The sequence below is a fragment of the Aspergillus oryzae genome, chromosome 4, assembly GCF_000184455.2.
Source record: "Aspergillus oryzae RIB40 DNA, chromosome 4".
NCBI lineage: Eukaryota > Fungi > Ascomycota > Eurotiomycetes > Eurotiales > Aspergillaceae > Aspergillus > Aspergillus oryzae.
Genome location: NC_036438.1, coordinates 3,024,347 through 3,048,361, shown reverse-complemented (window position 1 = coordinate 3,048,361; position 24,015 = coordinate 3,024,347). Strand labels below are relative to the sequence as shown.

General features: G+C 48.8%; 6 protein-coding genes and 1 non-coding gene across 7 annotated transcripts; 3 read left to right on the top strand and 4 right to left on the bottom strand.

Moving 5' to 3' along the window:
* Nucleotides 1-991: 991 nt before the first annotated feature.
* On the top strand, nucleotides 992-3,310 carry AO090102000544 (uncharacterized protein; the record flags this gene model as incomplete). Its single annotated transcript, XM_001822647.3, has 1 exon — nucleotides 992-3,310. The coding sequence occupies one exon, from the start codon at nucleotides 992-994 to the stop codon at nucleotides 3,308-3,310; it is 2,319 nt and encodes a 772-aa protein (XP_001822699.1).
* A 606-nt stretch (nucleotides 3,311-3,916) lies between these two features.
* On the bottom strand, nucleotides 3,917-10,567 carry pksP (polyketide synthase alb1; the record flags this gene model as incomplete). The annotated part of the gene is made up of 5 exons (XM_001822648.1): nucleotides 3,917-5,575; nucleotides 5,627-6,382; nucleotides 6,447-9,878; nucleotides 9,937-10,228; nucleotides 10,281-10,567. The coding sequence occupies 5 exons, from the start codon at nucleotides 10,565-10,567 to the stop codon at nucleotides 3,917-3,919; spliced, it is 6,426 nt and encodes a 2,141-aa protein (XP_001822700.1).
* A 1,461-nt stretch (nucleotides 10,568-12,028) lies between these two features.
* AO090102000546 (multicopper oxidase) lies at nucleotides 12,029-14,142 on the bottom strand (the record flags this gene model as incomplete). Its single annotated transcript, XM_023236768.1, has 6 exons — nucleotides 12,029-13,091; nucleotides 13,148-13,281; nucleotides 13,341-13,500; nucleotides 13,550-13,720; nucleotides 13,803-13,858; nucleotides 13,948-14,142. 6 exons carry the CDS (start codon nucleotides 14,140-14,142, stop codon nucleotides 12,029-12,031), a joined length of 1,779 nt encoding a protein of 592 aa, XP_023091867.1.
* A 1,992-nt stretch (nucleotides 14,143-16,134) lies between these two features.
* Nucleotides 16,135-19,953, top strand: AO090102000549 (putative SH3 domain protein (Cyk3); the record flags this gene model as incomplete). Its single annotated transcript, XM_001822650.1, has 1 exon — nucleotides 16,135-19,953. The coding sequence occupies one exon, from the start codon at nucleotides 16,135-16,137 to the stop codon at nucleotides 19,951-19,953; it is 3,819 nt and encodes a 1,272-aa protein (XP_001822702.1).
* Nucleotides 19,954-20,564: 611 nt separating this feature from the next.
* Nucleotides 20,565-21,953, bottom strand: AO090102000550 (putative exopolyphosphatase; the record flags this gene model as incomplete). Its single annotated transcript, XM_001822651.3, has 1 exon — nucleotides 20,565-21,953. One exon carries the CDS (start codon nucleotides 21,951-21,953, stop codon nucleotides 20,565-20,567), a length of 1,389 nt encoding a protein of 462 aa, XP_001822703.1.
* Nucleotides 21,954-22,216: 263 nt separating this feature from the next.
* On the bottom strand, nucleotides 22,217-22,290 carry AO090102t00011. Its single transcript has one exon. It is a non-coding gene; the product is annotated as a tRNA-Ile (tRNA).
* Nucleotides 22,291-22,411: 121 nt separating this feature from the next.
* On the top strand, nucleotides 22,412-23,617 carry AO090102000551 (1-aminocyclopropane-1-carboxylate deaminase/D-cysteine desulfhydrase; the record flags this gene model as incomplete). The annotated part of the gene is made up of 1 exon (XM_001822652.1): nucleotides 22,412-23,617. The coding sequence occupies one exon, from the start codon at nucleotides 22,412-22,414 to the stop codon at nucleotides 23,615-23,617; it is 1,206 nt and encodes a 401-aa protein (XP_001822704.1).
* Between the last annotated feature and the right edge of the window lie 398 nt (nucleotides 23,618-24,015).

Here is a 24,015-nt window from a genome sequence, read left to right as displayed (position 1 = left end):
TATAGTTATAGGGGACTTCCTGGAAGGGGGTGTCATCTAACAGGCATCCAATAATCAGGAGCCAAAGGAACACGCCAACGACGCTGCAATTCAGGTCTGGGAGGAGAAAAGGAGACACCGCCAGTCCCAGGCCGATAGTCATCTTACTGAAATCTCAGAAACACAGCCAGCTATCCAATTCTCTCAAGGTTATAGTGTAGAGTCCATCGACTCTTCTGACCAGCGTTTGGAACAACGTGAGAGCTCACCATTATTTGTACCTTTCGATTCTGTATCTGAGCTATGCCCATCTCTGGAAGCCAATCGATGGACTGAAGTTCCAGAGTCAAAGCAAGTAACGCCTATCACAGCCCCTACACACCGGCACGGTGACTTGACTCTACCGATTGCCTCAGCAGCTGCATTGTCTGACGCTGCGTGTGTGTTTGAGTATAGCCCGAGTACTGCTATCCCGCTGGAGTATTTGCTTCCTGGTGAGGTCCAAGGTTATCTTGCAACACAGACTACACACAGCCCCAGAGGAACTTCAGCTATTGCTAGTGAAAGTGAAGTACTAAGATCTGGCAACCTATTGACGCCTGAGGCTTCCCAAGGATCTCAACAATCCAAGTCAATCGCATCGCCCAGCATCGAAGAACCATCCGGCATACCAGCCTGTGGCCTGCGCGGGGAAGTGGACGGAATTATAGAGACTCCGTCCGTTACGTTGGCCCTTTCAGAAAGCCAGAAATCGTTCCAGTATCCTTTGTCAAGACCTTCCGATTCACAACACATCCCCTCATCAGAAAGCTGTCGATCCGGGCTTAGTTCTTTGATATCCCAGATACTACTATCTGGGAACTGCCTCTCGAAAGGCCACATTAAAGCTGGTCGATTGAGGTCTACTGTGCCAGAATCACACCCGAGTACGTCACAGGAATCAATAAATCCTTCCATTCAACTCCTGAACCAAAGCCCGTCATCTGCACGGCAAAGCAATAAAGCATACAGGATGTCTACTGGAAATATGGAAAGCCACAACCAAAAGAAGGAAGTGCCATCATTGGCTGAAACCATGGAGAAGTATAGTCAGTATGAAGGAGCAACTCCGAGGGAGAAAATGAAGAATGCGTACGCCCAGTTGAGCGCAAAAGCGAATTCTCTACAGGCTATCGATATGAGTGTGACTCCGTCATCTGTGGAAGATATTGAGCCCGTGGCGCCTGTATCCGTCCCCGAGACAACCGCACCTCTAAGTGTTAGAGTTGACAAGGAACCCACTGTTCATCACACTGAGCCAGAAATGAACCCAGCTTCATCGGAACCTCTTGAAGAAATGTCACATCAAGAACAAAGTATACAGACTATTCAGCCAAGTGCCTTGACAGTCACCCATACCGAAGAAGTCCCTCCCGGATCAGTACATCTCGGTCCGTCTGAATTCGCTGTACCACTTCCAATGGACTCTAGAGTTAAAGATGACTACGAGCGAGTCTTGGTGGATGAAACCCAGGGTATTCGGAATTTTCTTAGAGGATCCAGCTCTTCAGGGATGTCCAACGGACATGATGAACGCCTTGTGTTAAAGATGCGCGAGATATTAGGAAGTCTAAGCAACGTTGCGACACATCCCGATCTCAATATCGCGGAGCACATCAAAGATTCGGATTCAGATCTAGGAAAGGAGGCAGCTTGGGCTGAGTATTCCAGCGCAAAATTCTTATTCTTAGGCTACCTTGTGGAAATTGCAAGTAACCGGGATATCCATTTGGTGATTATGGTACAGGGAGAGAAAACGCAAAAAGTGGTTGAGCGATACCTGATAGGCAAAGGTCTCATATATACTCGACCTCGTGAGGAAATGGGGTCTGGCACCAATCTGGAGGTTTCTCTGGTAAAAGGTTCCTTGAGTTTGGGGATCCAATCTACACTCAGTGAGGGGATCACTGAGACATACAAATCGCCCTCTGCAATCATTGCCCTGGACTCGTCTTTAAATGTGAAGAGCCCTTCAGTTGAACATATGCGAACCACATTTGCTCGTCATGGTAACCTACTTCCCATCATTCGACTCATTGTCTCAAACTCCAGTGAGCACATCGAACTCTGTTTCCCGGATCCTCCAGAGCTCCAACGTCTTCAGTTGATCGTCCAATACACTGTCCGTCTCCGCAATATAGTAGGTGATCTGCAGGACGATGCCCTTGGTGTGCGTGAAGACGTGGAAGAGATATTGCCTTGGCTTTATTCAGATCACTTCAGCATTAGCTGGCCTCTGACTCCCATTGAACCTTTACACGTCGTGAGCTCCGATAAGCTGTTATCTGTTCAACTTGAAGCTCAACCCCAAACAACTGTTGCTGGTACACCAAACCACAACACACAAGCTCAAAAGCGTCTATTTGTGGAAGATTCAAGCGAGCATACGTCTAAAAGACTACGGGTGGAATCGTCACAGGATAACACTCAACTTACAGAGTCAACAAAATTTCCAAGTCAAACCTTGGATAGCGGTCTGCATGCCTTAGAGAAGAATCTCGTGCAGATGAGAACTACGCATGCCGCTGAGCTTGAGAAGTTCCAGAATGCATTAACTGACATGCAAACCCGCTTACAGGAGAGAGAGAAACTACTCGAATCGCTCCAGCATCGCTATGAAACTCGAACTAAAGACCTCCACAAGATCCGGCGGGAGCGGGATCGCTTGGCTGAGTATAAAGCCACGTCAGAGCAGAAAATTGAAAAACAAAGAGAAGATATTAGCAAGCTAAAGGATGAGCGCACCCAGCTAAGGCAGGATCTCGAGCAGGCAAGGGCGGAGATCAAAACTGGAGGAGGTGCTGTAGCAGAGCTGGAGACGGCTCGGGAAGATATTCGACGCCTGACACAAGAAAATGCTGGCCTGGAACGGAAGGCAGAATACGAGGCCAAGCAAGCCGAGTACACTCGCGAGCAGTACCAAACTGCGTCTAATATGGCGGCTCAAACTGGGAACGAGGTCCGCCAACTTCGAGAAGAGAACGAGTTATTAAAGCGTAAGGTTGCTGGGAATGCTAGTCGTCTACGAGAGATCAATAAAGAGAACGACGGGGCACGACATCTATCTCGTATCTCTGAACTGGAAGCTTCTCTTGCATCCCGCGAAGACCTGTTACGCCGAAAAGAGGATGAGCTGCGGGAAATTCGCAAGAACCGACCCTCCACCCGCTCGACCAGTACTCAACCTCGCAGCCCGAGACTGACCGCTGGAAGTCGTCCAACGAGCCCAGGAATCAATAATCATAACGGACGTGGCAGCGCGTTAAGGTTCAGCTCTGAGATGCCCAGTTAAGGGTCTTACCTGTTTTGCATAACTTCACCAGTTTAAGTGGAATTTCTATCATGTTGCAGCGACTCCACCGATTTCATTCTTGCGACTATGACGTTTACATAGAGGAGGGCGTGCATTTGATGTTTTTTTTTTCATATCAATGACTTTGCATTGTCTGGGCGTTTTGTATGCCTGCACCCTTTTTCTCATTTTATTATCTCATTTTGTGTGTGGATCCTGCGCCCCTTCTCAAGTTTTCTACGTTAGATTTTGAATTGGATGCCATAACCAGTGTACGTCATCCTTATGACTACATTGCTCAATCTGTTTGCAAATTTTTCTACTGTTCTACTGCCCGAGGACTTCGTTTTCCACATCCAATATTAGCGATGTTTCAATATGTAGGCTGTTTTCGTATTGATTATGCTACGTGACAATATCTCCTTGTTCAAATGTATAATTGATTAATTACGTACAATTAGTGCAAGCCGTTACTTACTGAATGATAGTGCTGTAATCCCTGGTTATTCAAAACATGAGATCAACGACATGAACAAGCCATATGAACGATAGGGAAAATAAGTGCAATATAATGATAGAAAATAACATAATAAGCTTCATCAGTCTTTAAGCCATGGCGTTAGCCATAAATGTAGACAACTCTTTCGCTTTTTCGCCCTTCGTCATCGTAAAATGATTAGCATCTTCCATTACTGTGATTCCACCAATATTCTCAGGTCCAACCAATGTATCCCACTTGTTAGGTCCCAGATCGGTCCGGTCATTAAGAAGCCAGACCATCTCCTTGGGATCCTTGGAACCGTCTGTCGGGGGATCAGGCCGGGGATCTCCCGGCTTACCGCAAACACCGTCCTTGGCCCAGATGATATAAGTCTTGGGCAGTTTCTTGGCCCATTTCTCGTCTTTGAATGGAAGGGGCGCGGCCTTGTATGCGTCGAGAGCGTCGATAAAGGCTAGGAAGTGGGGTAGGAGCCAGGAGGGTGGTGCCGTTTTACCTTCACCGAAGAGACCGATAGAGTTGAAGAAGCCGTACAATCTCTGCGGCAGCTTCTCGAGGCCGATGGGGAAGGGGGTATCAAGGAGAAGCAAGCGGTCGACTTGTTCACCTTCCTCAAACATTAGATGGCGTGCCGCATCATATGCACAGATCCCTCCTGCTGACCAGCCACCGAAGCTGTAAGGACCCTTGGGTTGCCGACGACGAATCTCTGCTACATAGGGCGCAGTGAGTTCATCTAGGCTGCATTTGAGCTTCTCAGGTGTCTTCATATATGGGCAATTCAACCCGTAAACGCAGACGTCAGGAGAGAGTCCGGGGATGGTAGCGTAAGATGTAGCTGAGCCAGAGCCGTCAGGAAACAAGAATAACGTCTTTGTTGCTGTCCTGGGGTTTCCTTGTAACAGGATGGATGTGGCCTTGGGATGTTGAGCAAGCTTTGGCTGGAGGTCGTGGATAGCTTCAGGGAATTTCACTGGCTCTGGCATAGGAATTGGAGCAGAGGTAGTCTTGGGTTTTAGGTCCAAAGCCACCTCTATATCATTGAGGGTCTGGTTTTCGATGAAGAACTCTCCTGGCAGGTCCATGTCCAAAGTCTCCCGTATTCTTCCAAGAACAGTAAGGGAGAGAAGCGAGTCCATACCCATCTCTCCCAAGTTCTCGTCAGGGTCGATCTCTTCTGCGGGTACACCGATCTCCTCCGCCATGATGTTACGGATTTCCTTCATGGTGCCGTTTTGCTCGACTTGAGCTACCTTCTCATTCGGCGGTGACGTTATGTCAGGTGTGCTTGCGCTTGAGGACTCGCCACCGTTGAAAGAGAAATTCGACTCTTGTTCACTGGAGGAACCATCATGGCTCTCTGAAGGACTCACTTGGGCGATGAGCCGCTTGAAGTCGTTGACAGTTGGATGATCGGTAAACACAGAGGAGTCCAAATCGAGGTTCAACTCTTCACGATACCTGCCAGTAACTGTAAGGGAGAGGAGTGAGTCTACACCGTAGTCCGCAAACACCATGTCGTCTGAGATTTCAGACTCTGCCAGGCCAACTTCTGAGGCCAGAATGCTGAGTGCGCGTACGACAACACTCGGCCCAGAAGATTTGGTGAACGACTTGGAAGGAACAGGTGCTTTAGGACGGGTCTTGGCGCCGGTGTTGGCCTTCTGAGTGCGAGCTGGAGGTGGTGATTTCGCTGTAATTGGTGCCTTTGAACCGCCAACAGGGGGAAGAACAGTGTCAAGTATCTTGCGTGCCAGTGCTTGGAACTAATTATCATGTCAGTAAGCAGGAACCAAAATCAGTAGTGAGGTACCCACCTTCACACCTCCGAAGACAGCAATAATATCGTCGCCCTCAAAGATATAAACATCTCCAGCCCAAATGTTGTTTTGCCATGGCTGCATCCTCACATAAGTGCGATAAGTGACATCAGGCGAGAACTTCTTCAGGCAACGCATCGAATCCCATCCATGGTTAACAAATACTTGGTTCTTAGAGTCGGTCGCGTCGCTCGCATTCATAATGAATCCGGACAAGTGACCGAAACTGTCAATCCAGAATGGGTTTCGGTGGAAATTTCCTGGCGGTGCTTGGAATTTGACACGAGCGGTGGCCTCATTATTGTCGCTGTCCAGGATAACCTCGCGAATCGACTTGAAATTTTCATCATAATCGACCAACGCGCTGAAAAGTTTATAGACCATTCCTCGCTGGATACGGTGAGCCTCCCCTGTCTCCGCATTCTGGTGAAGACTGTCGATGCTTCTCTTGACCAGGTACGAGATTCTCTTCCACTCGAGCTCGGAGGCATTGGTATCAAAGAACTTCACCGTACAATACGCATGATCCACGGTCTTTTTGCCGTCAGCATTAACGGCGTATACTTGAACTGAAGCCTTCTTCTCAGCCCAATTAGCAATAGCAGAGACTCTAAAGAGCTGCTCTCCTCCCTTCGCGATGAGTGGCTTCGGTACGACCATGTCACACACATCGAGACCAAGATCTTTGAACTCGGGTTTGTATTTCTCAATAAGATACTCTCCAAGTGTCTGGGCAATATCTGCGTAGAGTGACTAGGCAATACGTAAGTAGCCGAATTATAACACAAGATAGTCTGGCAATGCATGCAATACTTACCGATGGGCAAAGTGCGGCTCCATTGACCTTGTGACCTTGGATAACACGGTTCAACTCAGGATCAGCGATGTCATTTTGCACCACGACAGTCGCTGTTGTACCGTCGTCGCGACTCTCAACAACCTTTTGCGCAGCAGTGGTCAGGAATGTAGTTTGTGGTGCAGCTTGAATTGCAGTTTGGGGAGCACCCTTCGTAAGGCAGAAATTGTTAGTGTAGGGTATCCAGTAGTTCTTGAGATCCCACTTGTAAGAAGGAAGTGGGAGCACCTGGTGGCTGGAGCTGAAGTCTTGATGATATTCTTTCCAATTAATATCAATGCCAGCCAAATGAAGGGCCGATAGACTATTGGAGAGGACCTTCCATGCATTCTCCTCTCGGCGAAGAGATGCCACAGTGGTAACCTGGGGACCGAATGTTGCTTTGATCATACCAGAGCAAATGGTATGGGCACCAACTTCCAGCCAGACAGTCTTATCAGTCATCAATTTCGCATATCTGGTGGCCTCAAGAGCACCAAGGAAGTTCACCGACTTCCGGCACTGCTTCACCATATATTGAGCTCCCAGGACATCGTAATTAGATTCGGTGATGACTTCCCCAAGGAGTGAGGAAACAAACGGTAACGACGGCTTACGGAACGTGACACCCTGGGCCTCTTCTTGAAACCGTTCAAGAATTGGAGTAACTTGGGCAGAATGGAAAGCGAACGGTACCCTTAGTTTAGTGGACTTCCAACCTTCAGTGGAACACCTTTGAGCCAAGTCATCAATATCAGCGGTGAGGCCACTGACGACTGTCTCACTGGGTGAGTTGACACAGGCAACTTCATCCACACCTTCTTTCAGTAACTGCTTGACCTGGGGGTAGGAAGCCTTGACAGCCAGCATGGCGTGTGTCCCAACCTGGCAGTATTCTGTAAGGAGGGTAGCCCGACGGCCACAAAGGTAGATGGTATCGGAAGTCGATAATACTCCTGCGGTATTCAAAGCAGCAAACTCCCCGAGACTATGCCCAAGAACGAACGCAGGTTTTATACCTAGTGAACCCCAATAGTTGACCAAAGCCATCTGAAGACATGTGGTGCCGAGCTGTGTCACGATAGGGCCCAGCTCCTCCACGGGCACGCTTCCGTCAACCAAGGGAAGGATCGAAGGAAACCCTTGGTTTTGACTAATGCAATCGAAGTGCTGCATTGTTGCCCGGAATTGAGAGCATTTTTCGTATAGTTGCCTTCCCATTCCGGTGTGCTGAGCTCCTTGGCCAGCGAACACGAACCCTACGCCAGGGGCCGTCGCAGGGACAGGGGTAAAGCTTTCCAGACGAGAGCTGTTGTTAAGTGAGTCACGCAGCTCCTGCAAACTAGACCCGATAGCTGTGACACGGAATGGGTGATGGATACGCCGTGCTGTGGTGGTGTATGCCAAGCTTGGGATAAAGTCTGCCTCGTTCACATTGAATGACCTTCCTTGTTCGTCGATGTATTTTACGAGAGAGTTGATGTTGTTTTTGAGCGCACTCTGGGATCGTGCCGATACAGACACAACGTGAACAGGTCGAGTGTCCTGCCCCTTAACCTCAGCGATTGGAGCGTCTTCCATCAAAAGAGCGGTATTTCCACCAGCCGCCGAAAAGTTGTTAATGAAGCACTGCCGCTTTCCGGAAGCCGGTCTGTTCCAAGGGGTAGGTTGAAAGGCAATGTGGACATTTCGTTGCGCGAGATCCGTGGGGAAGTTGTGGTTGATCTTAGTCTTTATACCACAATGAGGGGGTATGGTATTCTTCTTCATCATTAGCAGCACTTTCACAAGTGCAGTTACACCAGATGCTGACTCTCCATGCCCAACATTTGCTTTGGCGGAACCAAGATGGAGAGACTGTCCTGGTCCACGGCGGTAGTCGGGAGCAAACGTATCCAAGACCGATTGCATTTCCACCGCATCCCCAGCTTGAGTACCAGTTCCATGCATTTCAACGTAGCTGACGTCCTTAGGGTCGATATTGGCATCGTTCAATAGCTTATTAAAGATAAACGCTTGTGCGCCAACATGAGGGCGGGTAATCGAGACTGCTTCTGCCGAATGATTGGTATAGGCTCCATTGATCACACCGAGGATTGGATCGTTGTCCGCCTGAGCGTCTTCCAGCCGCTTGAGAATGATTGTACCCACTCCATCTGCTCTACAGTAGCCATCAGCACCATCGTCAAATGTGTTGCAATTCCCGGTTCTGGACAGGAAATGGCCACGGTCAAGACCGGCATGGTTATCAGGGTTTGTCAATATATTGACACCTCCAGCAATAGCAGCATCGCAATCATTTCTCCAGATCGAATTGCAAGCCATATGAATAGCCGCAAGACTTGAAGAACAAGCTGTATCAACGCTGACGCTGGGCCCACTGAACTTGAAATAGTAGTTTATCCGGCCAGGTGTGAAAGCACGATTCCCACCAGGGATAAAGTAAGTATCAATATCTTGACCACTATTTATCTCCCGATAGTCATCGCTAGTCATTCCATAGAAGAGGCCGACTCGATCCCTCTGTGTAGAAGGGGTGCTGTCGGGGATAAAGCCGGCCATTTCAAGAGCTTCATAGGCCGTGAGCAATGCAAGTCTTTGAGCGGGATCTGCCTGGAGGGCTTCGCGTGGCGACATATTGAAGAAGCGGGGGTCAAATAACCCCGGTTCGTTTATCCAGCATCCGTATGGAACCTTGCTGGTGTTCCGTTTTGTTCCGGTAGGATCAACGTGGGCATCAACATCCCAACGCTCTGCAGGCACCTTCCGGTGTACATCGAGGCCATTATACAGAAGGTCCCAGAAACTCTCTGTGCCATCAGCTTCTGGGAATCGTCCAGACATGCCAATGATAGCTATCTTGGAGCAGTCCGCCCTGCCGCTGATGTTAAGGTTGTCCTTCGGGTTCGTGGGAACATCTCCGAGCCCATTTTCCACTTCGATGTCGGTTATCCCGGCTTTCGTAAGAGCTGTAAACAAGCTTTGTGTCGCAGTGCTTGAAATTGGGAACAACTTGCATGGTTGATGACGAGCAGTTTTTAATATGGAATAGCAGGCATCGGTCACTTTCTCCCAGCATAGTTGACGTAGTAGAATCTCTTCAAGGGCGGCCTTAAGTAGATCTTTCATGTGTTTGGCCTCTATCGGCTGTCCCGTAGTACTTGATAGTACGGGGATACGGGGTGTGTAGTTTGAAACGACCTCATTATGGCAGCTTTCGATGATCCTGTCGACATCTCGGCCATAGTACAGATGTGCTGCATGGTAAGGACCATGGATTTGCGCCCTCACCGGCTTATGGCTCTTAGACAGCCTAGAATCAATTAAATCATCAAGGACCTTAGGCGGTGCGCTGATGGTTATACTGTTATATCCCACCGCACTGATATACGGTTTGGATGAAGGAGGAATTGCCTTTATCCAGTGGTTAGAACATTCTGTCCTGCAAACTATTTCAGATCAATTGACTTACCCGTTCAGCAGTGAATTCTCCTATAAGCTGCGAGGCATCTTTCTCGCTAATCCCTGAAATCAAGACTGACCAGCTTGTTGACGACGCTTGGTCAGAGCTCACCAGCTCTCGAACTTTAAGGACGCATAGACCAAGTCGGAGAGCTACCACCACCGCTTCAACCGCAGCGGGGAGCAATTCTCCAACATTGTTCGAACAGCTTACAGCTGCAGAACTAAGAAGACCCGCGCACAGGCCAACTATATGGCAGTCTGAAGCAGATGGGTACACGTTTCCAAGGTCTCCGTAGTAGCTATCTCAGGTTAGGCTCGTTCAAACGGGTCAGGATCTGCAGTTACACGTACTTTATAAAGCATCCCAATTGATAGATACAGGTCAACGCACTCTCCAGAGCCGGATTAGGGTCTGACTCCCGGTGACGCGCCAGTAGATCCACTATGCTCGTAAACCGGGGGAAGATCTTCCGTTCAGATGGTGAAAGCCTCGCGATCTCTTGGCGCAAAGCGTGAAAGCATCTCTGGAAGAACGATGCAACAATTGTGTTATTCTTTACTTGTAGGAGGCGACGTAAGCCGGCGTCGAAATCACTTGTCTGGTCTCCGAAGAGATAGACGCCGCGTGGCCCCTCCATGTTGGGTCAAGAAAGTGCCAGTCAAGAGTCGCAGAGATGCTGATCAAATTGTTTTCCCAAAGCGATTGGCTAGATATTAAGTATGATTTATACCAAGATAGAGTTACTACCACATGCGACAGTGGAGACTATGTCTCAATTACGGCATGCAAAGAACTTGGACGAGCATTCCACCGATCACTCAAAGGGCAATCACAAGCTCGTTTCCAGCCAAATGAATGAGGTCACATTGTCAAAATCTTCTAGAGTCTTTTAATATTATTGGGAAGCCAAGACCATATCATGCGAGCGATAACGATCGTCTCCATTGGGAGTTGTGTGCTCAATCGCCAATATGGTCTGAGAATCGATCTGGCGAATCCTACCGTTACGCTCTTGAGACCGCTGACATCCACCTTGAATCATATTGACACTGTATATATACAATTCTAGACTCAAGAATTTGCCTCCCTGAGAGACAATCTGCGGTACACGTCAGGTCAGCCACGTCGCTACCGTAAGGAGGTGGGTGTTCCAAACTCAGTTTCCGAAGCTCCTGGCACATACAGCCGGCAAGCAAGCTTTGCATATGCGTGCAGACCACCGAATAATGACATAGATGATTGGCCTTGATTCAATTGCATTGGGAGAGACGAACTGTAGCAAAGTCTGTTCTCGTCGTTGCAACGTTAACGGGAGTCGTCGCCGCATTCGGCAATAGTGAAGATGGCCGTCGTGGTCACGTGTCGTTCCCATGCCCCCTTCCATGCCCCAAAGGAAAACAACAAGCATTCCCTGCTTTCATTTGAAATCCTCTGTAAATATGCTGGTGGCTGGGGCTTAGCTCAGCTTTTTCATAACTGTCGATTGCCACAAAGGGGGCCGGTGCATTCAGTTTACTTTTTCCACGCAGTATGCCTGTAAATTCGCTAGCTACTACTAGTCTACTAGTAGGAACAGGACTGCTTAGTTGCCACATAAGATGTGCTGTTTCGACTTCAACTCATCATTTTGCATTAAATAAGTATAACATAAGTTGACTGGAAGTCTAGCTCTAGGAAAGTCCGTATGTATTCGCCAATCTCGCTGCCTCAATGACACCAGCATACTACGGAACTAGATACTACCATGCTATCAGTAGACACATTATCTCATATCAGGTTGCATGTAACATCGGAGCAACGGCAAAAATTTAACAACAGAAAACATGGTGGAATCATCTATCATTTAGGGGAAAGAAAAGAAAGAGGGTCTTGTAGAACTTACTTTCCTACGTTACATCTACTTACTATCCGAACGATAAACCATGGCTATCAAAAGAGCGGTTCCGCTAAAACTCTATCGATCATGATGATTTATTTCTTAATAATATGAGCCTCGAACAATTGGATATTAAGTCGAATTACGTATTATATACAGAGATGCAAAGCCCGAGAAGGATTAGTCATAGATACCAAGGCCTCGATCGGAGAGGAAAAGAGATCAAAGAGCATATTCCGGTGGAACCTCCGGCCATTCGTCGACGCCATCAAGTAAAGCAACCCCCATACCATTGGCTAGATGTGTTTCAATATGGCAATGGATGAGGAAAGGACCTGGGTTAACTACTTGGTACCGAATGACCATCCATCTGGGACCAAGAAGACCCAGTACCATAAAAGTATCCCGCAATCGCGGTCGCTCAAATTCGAAGAGCTCCGGTCTTTCCGTGGCTGCTTCGGCGACACTCGTCCAGTTGAAGAACCCATCGCCTTCCCCGACGATGAAGGCTTTGTTTGAGTGCTTGTGAATGATATGGGGCGCCTGAATAGGTGGGGTGTTCGGCATTATACCCACCTGAAGTAAAACATCAACCCAAGTTCCATTCTGGGTTTGAACGGTAACCTTATCGCCCAAGTTCTCCTTCGCAGTCAGGTTGTAGAGGATCGGATCGTCGTAGTTGGCCATCACGTCATACAACTGCTTCCCTTCAAGTGTCCACTGATACGCCGACTCCCGCCGACCAAAGGTGAGGTTGATCAGCTGGTCGGCAGCTGTCGGAAGCTGGATGCTTGGGTACGGTACCAAAATACTCTCGTTCAAGGCGATCACGTCAGCGGTTGTGTTTAATCCGCCATAATCAACATAGGGCTCGGATTCCCCAGTTTGATCACTGCCTTTGTATCTCATAGTTGCAAAGCCCGCGATGATCTGATCAGCGTTTGTGTCGGGAATTCTAATTGTATAGTCTTTCGGTGTCTTGTCGAGTTTGATCATTGCAGAATAGCGCTCGCCATTGTACATCACCATAGTGTGTGCGAGTTGAGGCTCAATATAATGGCCGTCAACTTCGTAGATCCACATCGGGTGCTCGTCGATCGATGCGATAACAGCTTTAAGCCACGCGGCACTGATGAATTTCATACTGACCCATCCGTCCTCCGGGTCAACTTCAATTATTTCATGAGTCCCAGCTGTGGCGACGCAGCCTGACTCTAGTCCAGGTGGAACCTTTGAGTCGTTTCGGGGGAAGCTTCCTTGGGTCTTGTAGATTTTAGGATAACATCTTCCAATTGTCCATTAGCGGGATATCGGCTTTTTTTTTAGGGGAGAGAAACATACCCTTTATCTGTTAGCGGCAGGTTATCAATTGAGGCTTTCAAATAGTCCGTTTGAAGGCTGTTGATAAAATCGGCTCCAGGACAATGTACGCGCCCTCGTCCATTAATCAGAATACTGTCAACGCAGCTGATGGACTATTGTCAGTAATATGACCTATTTGCTCTAGTAACGGAAATCCATACAAAAGATCTACCCCACTCTCCTCCATGATTTTTTGGTATTCCTCCGAAGTATAGTGTGACCAGTCCGATAAAATGACGAGCTTAGGGTCACTCTCTGCTTTTTGCATGGCTTCAATATCCTTTTCATCATCGGATATCAAGTGGAAAGGCTGTGGGATCTCGGGAGCGGGGCTTGTCATGTCAGTCTTTGCACAAAATAGAGGGCCATCTCGGTACACACTTGATCCAAATAGCTCCGTAGAGCCCGTCCGCCATCAGGGAACGGGCGTGAGCATGGTACCAATACGTGCCATATTCTGTGGCGGTCCATCGATAGGTAAAGGTCCCTCCTGGTAAAATAGGCTTCTGCGTCAAGCCAGGAACGCCATCCGACCATGGGGTGTTGAGTTGTCTGTACAAAGTTAGAGGCACGTCATTGATAAATAGACTTTTGGCTGAGCGCCAAAAGAAAGTGGCCACAATGCGGTACATACACTATCCCATGAAAATGAACGGTAGCATTGAAAGGCATATGATTATTCACCGTGAACTATGGAAGATTAGTAAATTGAAACATGTGGTGAACAAATGACAAAAGGAGATATATATATATATATATACATGTGCTCAAAGGCGTACCTCAACATCATCATATTGGTTCAGTGTCAACTGAGGGGCGGGGAATTGATCATTCACAAAGATCATATCTCGAAGGTTGCCGTCTGGAGAGCCTTTCGCCCAAGTCAGATCCACCTCGAATTTAACAAGCTCTGCCAATACCGAAGTAAGCACATTGGCACTAAGCAAGGCCACGAGGGTTTTTAAAGGCGCCATTCTGTGCAGCGCACTCTAGTAAGGCATATGTTGTTTGATTAATAGATAAAAAGACGCCTTGAGAAACAAATTGTTCCATTTGAAATACTTTTCCGAGCATCTTATATAGACACGTCTCATATTGGCCAAGAATCAAGTATGTACATGAATTGTTATGTTGGCCGGAAGCGTAGAAAATATTATTAACCGCCTGAGAACGAGCATTCTTAGAGTTGAACTAGTCTGGAATTGAGTTGCGGGACCCTTGCGGATAATACGAGATTTAATATCAATAAAATGCAAGAATGATAATCTGTCCTCTTACTTATTTTTTTTTTCTTTTTTTCTTTTTTTCTTTTATCTCCCAATCGTCGTAGTATTTTTGTGATTGCGGAAAGCTTATGGTGATTTAATTGATCAAATCCAAGCACGTGCCGATTGCCAAATTGATTACCTAAATAAATGCACCCCAACCCCCGTGGACGGAAAAAAAGAGATGTCAAGACTGCCGAATTCCGGCATCGTGGCCGATTGCATTACTACTAGTAGTACCTGCATTGTATTGCAGAATGCACCGTCTGTTCAGGGGAATTGCTCCGTTCACAATACATGTGTCAAACTATTTGAAGCAGCTGAGCCACATACACATAGTTGTCCCCTATAGGAAGACGCATTGGTGTACCCATTACTGTTTTTGGTTCAGCAAAGCAAGGGAGGAAGACTCATAGGTTCAAGGGATGATGATTGGAATGTTAAGGAACCCGAGACCATCGTCTCCGTATGGAAAAGTAGAGACCAGCCACATATCAGGGCTTTTCTTTGTTTCTCTTTCCCTCGTTGTCGATCGCTTTGGATTATATCTTGTTGTCTGTAATAGACACAATCTTCTCGGATTGGCCCGTAGCTAGTGGGGCGTGAAGCTACACGAGTCGACTAAGAATACTACTTTCTTGGTTGGAATCCAGCATTGTCCAAATCGAGGGCAAGGATTGTGGAAACTTTGGGTCAAGGGGTAGAGAGGAAATACATCCCCAGTGTCTCACAATCATATTGCAAATGAATTTAAAGATTCACCCTTGCAACAGAACGCTTTTGAGATCCTTGTGTGCTTTCTCGTTGCTGTCTCATATGTAAAGATCATATCTTTGTTACTACAGATTTTCATGCACATACAGATCAAAATAGAATATGATTGGGAATCCAACAGCATGCTGTCCATGGGTTGCTGTGCGGGTAGTGGAGAGGATAAACCATGGATCGTCTGAAGAGAAGGGGCCCTTCAGGGTCTTCACATCCTAGATTTGGTAGACACGAAGATACGCTAGATATCCTACCAACAAGTTTGCATATAGTGCAATGATCAAACAAAAATAAGACGGTCTCCCTTGCATTGGTCAAGAGTGAGCACTTCTACAATAGTTGAAGTAGGTGAAATAGTAAAAAAGCAGCATGTTGGAAAAGACTTTAGTATGATCAAGGATCTTGATTGATCACGGGGGACAGTGCGCATTAAGCTTATCGATAAGCCCGGCGACTAGTCCCAAACGGGCGCCCACGTAAACACCAAAACATTCGGGCCTCACCGTGACTTTCAGCTCTCTCTCCCTCTCTCTGTCACTCCTCCCTTGCACCGCTTGCTGCTTCTTTTCTCTTTCGCGTCGGACATTTAGTTCTGTCTTCCATGTGAACTGATATGGACAGGTAATGATTGCCTCTTTTTAATCTTATCAGTTTTCTTCTCCCCATTATTGTCTCTCTTATCGTTTCTATTCTCATTCCTATCATGTTCCTGTTCCCTCCGTTGCACGGGTCCTAGTCCTTTCATAACTGCCTTTCATTTGACAGCGCTGCGCCACCGGGGAGCTTCCTTATACCCTATCCCAAAGTTGGTTCAACAACCTTGGCGCACTCTTTTGATTGATTGCGCAACTCATTGTTCCTAACACTTAGTGAATACGGTGCTTTATCTCCGACTAACGCCACCTTCTCTCCCCTCGCTCATACTCACCCGCGATGACCCCAAGCGCACCTCAGTTGCCCTCTCGGTTCCCATGCTGGTGTCGAGCTGTCTATTCGTGGGGCGGAGAAACCAAACGAGATCTGGGGTTTGTGGAGGGGGATCTGATCGAATGCCTCAATGCCGGAGATGGTCAGTGGTGGATGGGTCGGTTACGACGAGATAGACGCATGGTGGGACTGTTTCCATCCAACTTCGTCGAGGTTCTGGGGGAGGATTTCGTTCCAGTCAGTCGGACAACAACAGGTCCTATGGTTCAGGCAGCTCAATCGCCGATCACAAATCCTACTTCAGCTCCTAAAAAACAAAAAACGGTGTTTAGAAAGCCTTTCCAAGCACATAAAGAAGCGCTTGCGCCCTCAGGAGAGCTCTCCAGAAATGGGACTTCGACGTCCCTTGTCAAGAGTTCAATCCCTCAAACGCCACCTCGTGATGGCAGTCATCCCCGGAAAGTCAAGCCTCTGCGCACCCCCGCAAGCTCGGTGAGGCAATCGACTCCTACTGCTAGACCTTCGCGATCCCGGCCACCTTCACGTGCGATATCGCCTCGTCCCCCACAAGAACCTGATCTTCCGTCGATTTCCACTCCCACCACCTCAAACCAAACAGTCTCCCGACCTAGGCCTCCCTCACGAGCAGTCTCCCCCCGCCCCCCGGAAGCCGATCCATCACTGGACCCTACAATCCCCACTGGGCAGGACCTCGTGGTTTATAGGCCTCCCTCTCGTGTAGCATCTCCTCGGCCTCTAGACCAGTCTGATATAGCGCCACCTGCGGTACCTAGGCACAGCGTATCTTTGTCCCGGCCAACATCCCGCGAGATATCTCCGCTGCAGCTTCAGGAACGTGAAGAGTCGCCGCCACCGCCACCTCCTCCCCCACACAGAGTCGCTGTCAATCGTCAGCCGTCCATAGATGTTCCGGCTCGCTACGACATGAACGACCGTTATGTGACGATGCCGAGGACTCCCTCTCCAGCAGCACATTCAGATGTAAATGGACATACACCCTCTCCCCTGCGAGACGCAATGGAAGATGTCATGACATCTTTAGAGGATATGGGCATGTCCCGCGAGACTCATTCGCCATCTCCTCGACCGATGTTTGATGACCCATGGTCACCGGATGCTTATGACAGTCTGCGGGACAGTCGATCTTTGCAGGTCATGAATCGCCCATTAACCTCATTGGGATTTGATGGTGAAAAGGAGTATCAGTATCATGGTGGCCAGCCGCATAGGGGCAGCGTATACGCGCAGGATCACTTCCTCGACGGACCTCCACAGTTGAACAACTACGTACAAAGGATGGAAAGCCGGCTTCGTCAGATGCAGGAGCAAAGCCGAAGAGGATCTGAAGATGTAGAAATGCCAGAGGATGATGAGGAACCTCCTCCGCCACCACCCCGAAATGTTCCTTACCACGGAAGACACAATTCCATTCCGGCCCAGTACCCCTATTTGAAGAACCGCCGTTCTGGACAGGACATGAGAGCGGAAATGCTCAACCGGAGCTACACTAACAAGTCGAGTACTACAAATTCTTCGAGTGGCGTGCAGAGTAACGGGACCAACATAACAACGAGCACCGAAAGAACCAGTCAGAGCCTAATGAGTGGTCCATCAGCTGGCGGCTTTAGTGCCACCAGTGCAGGGAGTTATGCCCGGAGAGGGATTGGAGCAAATGAGCGGCCCAATACCGCACTGGACACTTTCCGCACAAGAGGGTTCAGTGATGTATCAAGAGTCTCGCGGCCCGAAACCCCCCTAACCGGAGTATCATACCACTCGAGTCATAATACCTCTCGACAGGGCGCTTCATCAGCCGTTCCCTGGTCACCTTCGGGCACTGGACCCGAAGAGTCTGCCGGAGTATTCGGAGGCCTTTCCACCCCCAAAGCCAAGAAACAAGGGTTTTTCAAAAAGATTTTTGAATCTGCAAAGACCGGTGCCGCTAATGCCAGAAGTAGCATCGCAGTTGGGCAAAATGGCGGGTCCTATTCACCTACCAAGGGTAGAGCGACTTCTCCAATACGCTCTTCACACTCTCACCGTGATACTGCTCGGGAGATGGGACTCGGCAGTAATGGCATTGATTGGGTCCAAGTGCGGCGCGATGTGAACCGAGCAAGCTCTCCCAGCCGAAACGAAAGGATGGAGAGAGTTGAGCGATGCCACATGATGGATTATCCAGTTATTTACGCGGTGGAAGAGCTCTATGAAACCGCCGAAGGTGATGAAAGCATTGATGGTCTACCAATCAGTGAACCAACCAACTTTGGCTCCGTCAATTTATCCCTTGTTGACAAGAGTGCTCGATTCGTTAACAGCCTTCCCCCCATGACCAACCCTATGAGTCTCGCACAAGGGTATGTCTGCCGGCCTTACAAGAGTGATGTTCAAAGGCTTCGCGCCATCTTTACTTGGGTCAGTGAGAAGATTGCCTGGGATGAGCCTGTTGAAGAAGTTGGGATGGACCTCAGGCGGGTACTGCAGACAAAAAGGGGAAGTCCTCAGGAAGTTGCGTTCCTCGTTAAAGAAATGTGTGCCGCGGTTGGCATGCACGCCGACGCAATTAAAGGGTATCTCAAGTCTCCTGGCGAATTATTTGACTTGGACAGCCTATCCCGAGCCAATCATTGGTGGAATGCTGTACTAGTTGATGGTGAATGGCGCATCATGGACTGTTCGTTAGCAAGCCCAACCAACCCGCGGAGGAGCCAGTTCGTTACCAACAACCCTTCCTCGGCAGAAAGTTGGTATTTCCTTACCCGTCCTCTCGAGATCTGTTATACACATGTACCTCTTTCTCATGAAGAACAACATATTTGCCCTCCTATTTCCCCCGACGTGCTTCTTGCTCTGCCTACGACTTGTCCAACGTATTTCAAGATGGGCCTGCAGTTTCCTGATTACGATACCAGTGTTGTTCGAATTGAGGGTCTGGAGGTCTTACAAATCCGTCTATTCGTACCTCCAGATGTAGAATGTGCCGCCGAAATCGAAGCTCCCGCCTTCGCCCGCGACGCAGATGGTGACTTCTTCGAAAGTGGAGAGGTGATACGCAAGCGTGCCCTAGTGCAGCCCGACTGGGTCAACGGTCAAAAGCGAATCACTGTCAAAGCCATCTTACCAGGCGACGAAGGACAGGGCACGCTCAAGGTGTATGCGGGAAAGAAAGGGCTAATGCACTCCAGTCGAGACATTCCGCATCCTCTAGCCCTCACGCTCCCAATCATTCATGCTGGGGAGAACCCACCATATGATTTCGTGCTTCGTCATCCAACCCCTCATGCCCAGCGTCATGATTTGTATATCATGCAGCCCCAGTGCGCAAGACTTGCAGTCAACAATACCTTCGTCTTCGCCGTACGGCAACATCCTTCCTCGCCGTCATCTTCGTCGATGAGCAGTGAAGCAGGTGTCAGTGGGCGAATCTCTCCATCTGTGTTCTCTCGACCCGCCAGTGCACTTAGCATGGTCTCCAGCTCTGCCGGTGGGTCCTCTGTGTCCACCGTCTCCAATGAATTTTCCGCGTCGACGTCAGCTATCTCATCAGGTCGGTCAGCATCCGGGCGGGAGAAACCGGCCAAATTAGCGATACAATCGCCGTCAGGCAAGATCCTGCGATTGACTCGGAAAGCCGACCACATGATCAGTTCTAACTCCAATGCCGAATCAGGGACCGATGCTACAGCTGACGGTAGTGTCTGGGAAACGGTCATTAAAATCGGAGAACGGGGTACCTGGAGAGGCTTGGTCCTCGCGGATCGTGTCGCCCGGTGGTGTGTCTTCTGTGAATGGGAATGTTTTTAGAATCTGGAGCATTCTCGACTAAACCTCGTTTATCAGGCATGTTCAGAAAATGCTCATGATATCTTGGTCTTGCTTCTCCCAAACGCAATGTTTTTCTCCAGATGATCCTCGACGATAGCGAGCAAACTGGTCCAATTTCCTTTAATATGTTCTTTTTCTTTTCTCATTGTGCTCCTTGCTTAACGGTTGCATGCATTGCATTATCTGAGTCGGGGTTGGGATCCTGCATAGTTGCATCAGGAAATGTTCATTTGATATGGTCAAGCTTACCCTAGAGGGGCAGCATCATGGATTCAGGTTACGACATATATGGAGTTGTCGGGTTTATTCTCAATTCTATGGAGACGGTGTTGAACGTTCGATTATCTATCTCTTCACTTCCTTTTTTCTGTTTTCCTTTTACACATTATCTTGGTCAATGGGGCATGTTGGATTGTTGACAATAGGCTTAGCGATTATAGTTGGACGCTGTTTACCTAGACTTGGAGAGGCGTCAGTGCGAGCGTCTTCTCAGTTTATTCCGTGAAATAGATGTATTTTTAACGCTGGTAGGTCCAATGAGAAAGAATGATAATGTACTTCTCACGATTAGATGTCTATCCGATTAGTCTCTATTTCAAAGAGGTCACAGCTTCCCGCATCATCGGGGCAACCTGCTTCCTGCTCTTCGTAATATCCGTTGCTGTCCAGATATGCCTCCACTTGTGGGCACCGTCGCTATTAAGAAGGTCCTTAATAGCCATCCCGTCACCATCGAGAGAAGACCACTCCTTAAGACCCAACTGCGAGTTGGACTGCTTAACGAAATTCTCCAGCGCATCAACTGCAAGGCCCTCGTCAAGCGCACACACAAACAATTCTCTATGAAACTTGTCATCACTCGAACTGAAAGCCGCCATGACAACGACAATGCCCAATTCCCGTTTAGAGGCAAACTCGTACACTGCATCCAGGAACTCTTGCGGGGACCCTGCCTTGCGAACAACCCACGGAATCGACCTGACCATAGAGCAGAAGCCGATGTTAAGGGGTGTCCCTGGTTCGCGGGGAGACGTCTCGGTCCACTGCTTGTAGTCGCGATCCAGGATCTCATCGACAGTCAGAAGGTCTAGGCTGTTCTGCTTTGCCTCGAGGACTTGCGCATAGAGCTTGTCTTTGTCCGTTGCGCCCTTGTTGAATTTGGGGGTCAGGAAATCCACAGCCTGGATGTCGAATTGGGTTACTTTGTCTTTCGCTGTGAGGTTGGCGGTATCAATAAGAACGGGGGTTATGGCAAGCGAGGCTACTTGCTCCTCGGCTGCCATTCGTCGGGTGTGGGAATCTTCTGCTCTTCCCTCCGACCATATTCCCCGCTTGTTCAGCGTGTGTATAACAAGCGATGTGCATGACCCGCTCTTCTCAATGACTTTCGGTTGGATACCGGGACGAAGGAATCCATCGTCTTGGTGATGGTCAACGCAGCCTATCACGTTGAATTCAACCGTCGGCAGCCCGTCTAAACTACCCTTTCCTTTCTGTCCGTCCGGGGTGTCGTTTGGCAGTGCATTCCAGTCTACAAGAACCGCATCGGCGCTTATCTGATATTTTTCGTTAACCTTTCCTTTCTCCTCCATGTGTGCGTTGAAATCTGCCACGGTGAGGATATGGTCGTGGAGGATCGCCCCGGCCGATTCGGGTGTCTCCTCCCATGGTTGCTCACCTCGCGCCGGGGGGTGAGTTGACAACCATAAAGCTTTGACGAACTCCGGTCGCAACCGGTGCAGCTCAGAGCCCGATGGAACGTTCGGTAGGTTTATCAGGGGAACATGGTGCCGGTCAGTGTTGTTGGCGAAGTATGAGTAGGTTATCGCGGAGATGATAGAGTCGAGGTCCGCGGAGGGATTGCCGATGACGTAGACGGGTGCTTCTGCGCGTGTCAATGCGCCAGAGAGAAACCGGTGGTGTGTCTGCAGAGCAGCTTTTAAGAACCGGAAAAGAGTGTGCTCGGAATTATTGGCCATTGTGTGGGTTTGTGTGGTGTTGTTCCCCGCGTTGTTGACGGTGGCGTTGGTGATGGTGATAAGCGATGAGAAAAATATATAAATATATCTATGGACGGAAAATCATCGCACTTCGTACCGACTACATAGCATCAGCTAATCATTCGCTACAGCAATCTATAAAATTGATCGAAAATGGAGCTTAAAAAAAAAAGTAGAAGAGAAAAACAGTGCCAGCCACTCCATTAATGCATAGACAAGGTTAAAAACCACGCAAAAAGACATGGTCCCAGAGAGGCTCGAACTCTCGACTTCTGAGTTATTAGCTCAGCACTCTAACCGACTGAGTTATGGGACCCAGCTGTTGATACTGGCCTTGAACTCTAGGTTTATATAGCATATTCTGATTCGGTGCACGATATATACTTCTCCCATTACATCACTGCTCTCCAAATCAACAAACCAACTCACCCATCAACATGTCCTTCTCTCTCCCAGAAACCTTCGCAAAGCTCCCCAGATACCCTCTTCTATATCCCTACCCCTCTCCCATTCATCCTCTCCCAGCACTAACCAGACACCTCAATCACAACCCCAGATCCGCCCCCGCAGTCTCCCTCTTCGCAAAGCGCGAAGACCACTCCTCCCCACTCGCCTGTGCAGGCAACAAGTACCGCAAACTCGAGTATATTGTCCCTGACATCCTGTCTAATTCAAGTTTGCATGGACCCGGAGAAAGATCAGAAGCAAAGGCTACCACCACCCTGGTGACCGAGGGTGCTATCCAAAGCAATCATACAGTGCAAGTCGCCTCGGTAGCGCGACGACTCGGACTCGAAGCAATTGTTATTCTCCATAAAGCTACAGGAGGCGGTTTAACTGCCAGTTCAGATAAGGATGTTTTTCTACGCACGGGTAACGTGCAAATTGCCCGGCTTCTAGGAGCGGAGGTGCGGATGCTCGAGGATAGTTCGACGGTGGATAACAGTGACCCGATTACGCCTATTCTGGAGGGATTGCGTGCTCAGGGGAAGGTGCCCTACTGGATTCCTTCGGGGGCTAGTTTGCATCCCTTGGGTGGGCTGGGGTATGCGCGGTGCGCATTTGAAATTGCGGCGCAGGAAAAGGAGCAACTGGGAGAAAATGGCCGGTTCGATTATGTATTTGTTGCGTGTGGGAGTGGAAGTACCGTGGGAGGCTTGATTGCGGGGTTCAAATTACTGCAGAAAATCGAGGCACAGCGACAGGATGAAAATGCAGAGAGGGTTATTGGTCGTAAGGTCATCGGGATCTTGAATTCCCCTACCAAGCCGCGAGAATATCATGAAGGTCGAGTGCTCAACTTTGCCCGGCGTGCGGCATATCTCATTGGACTGGACCCTGAGCGGGACGTCACACCGGAAGATGTCCAGTTAGACGATCGGTTTGCTGGCACAGCCTACGGAGAACTGGACCAGACATCCAAGAAGACCCTGGCATTTCTAGCGCAGGAAGAAGGGGTCATCGTTGATCCTGTGTACACAGTCAAGGTTATGAGAGGCGTAATGCACTGGGTACAGGTGGGCGAACTCATCAGAGACTGGTCACGCCGCCTTGAGAGCTCGCCCAGCGAAGGTCGAGTAAATGCACTATTTATCCACACCGGTGGGCAGTCGGCCCTAAGTGCGTATGCAGACATCGAGTGACGTGGCAAAGGCGAGAATGTCAGTTTGAGCGAACTAATGTCTATTCATTAAAGGTACAGAAAATCGGTAGTCTGACTAGTATTACACGGAGCACAGGGCCAAACAAAGCAAAGACGAGAGGAATCCAGTAGACATGAGCATACCACTCAATGATACCAGCGTACAGAGACGGGCTTGCTTGGCCTTATAGAGGCATGGGTGGTGAAATCAGATAACAGGTCATGGGCTATCACTTCAGGTTCACCCTTGTAGATATAGAACGACGTAAATATCAATCGAAGCAAAGAAAAGAGATAAAATAAAAAGATAAAAAGAAACAAAAGAAAGAAAGGAAAAAACAGACCACGCGCGCGTTGAGAAATTGCCAGCTCCCAGGACACCCCACATTTTTTTGATAC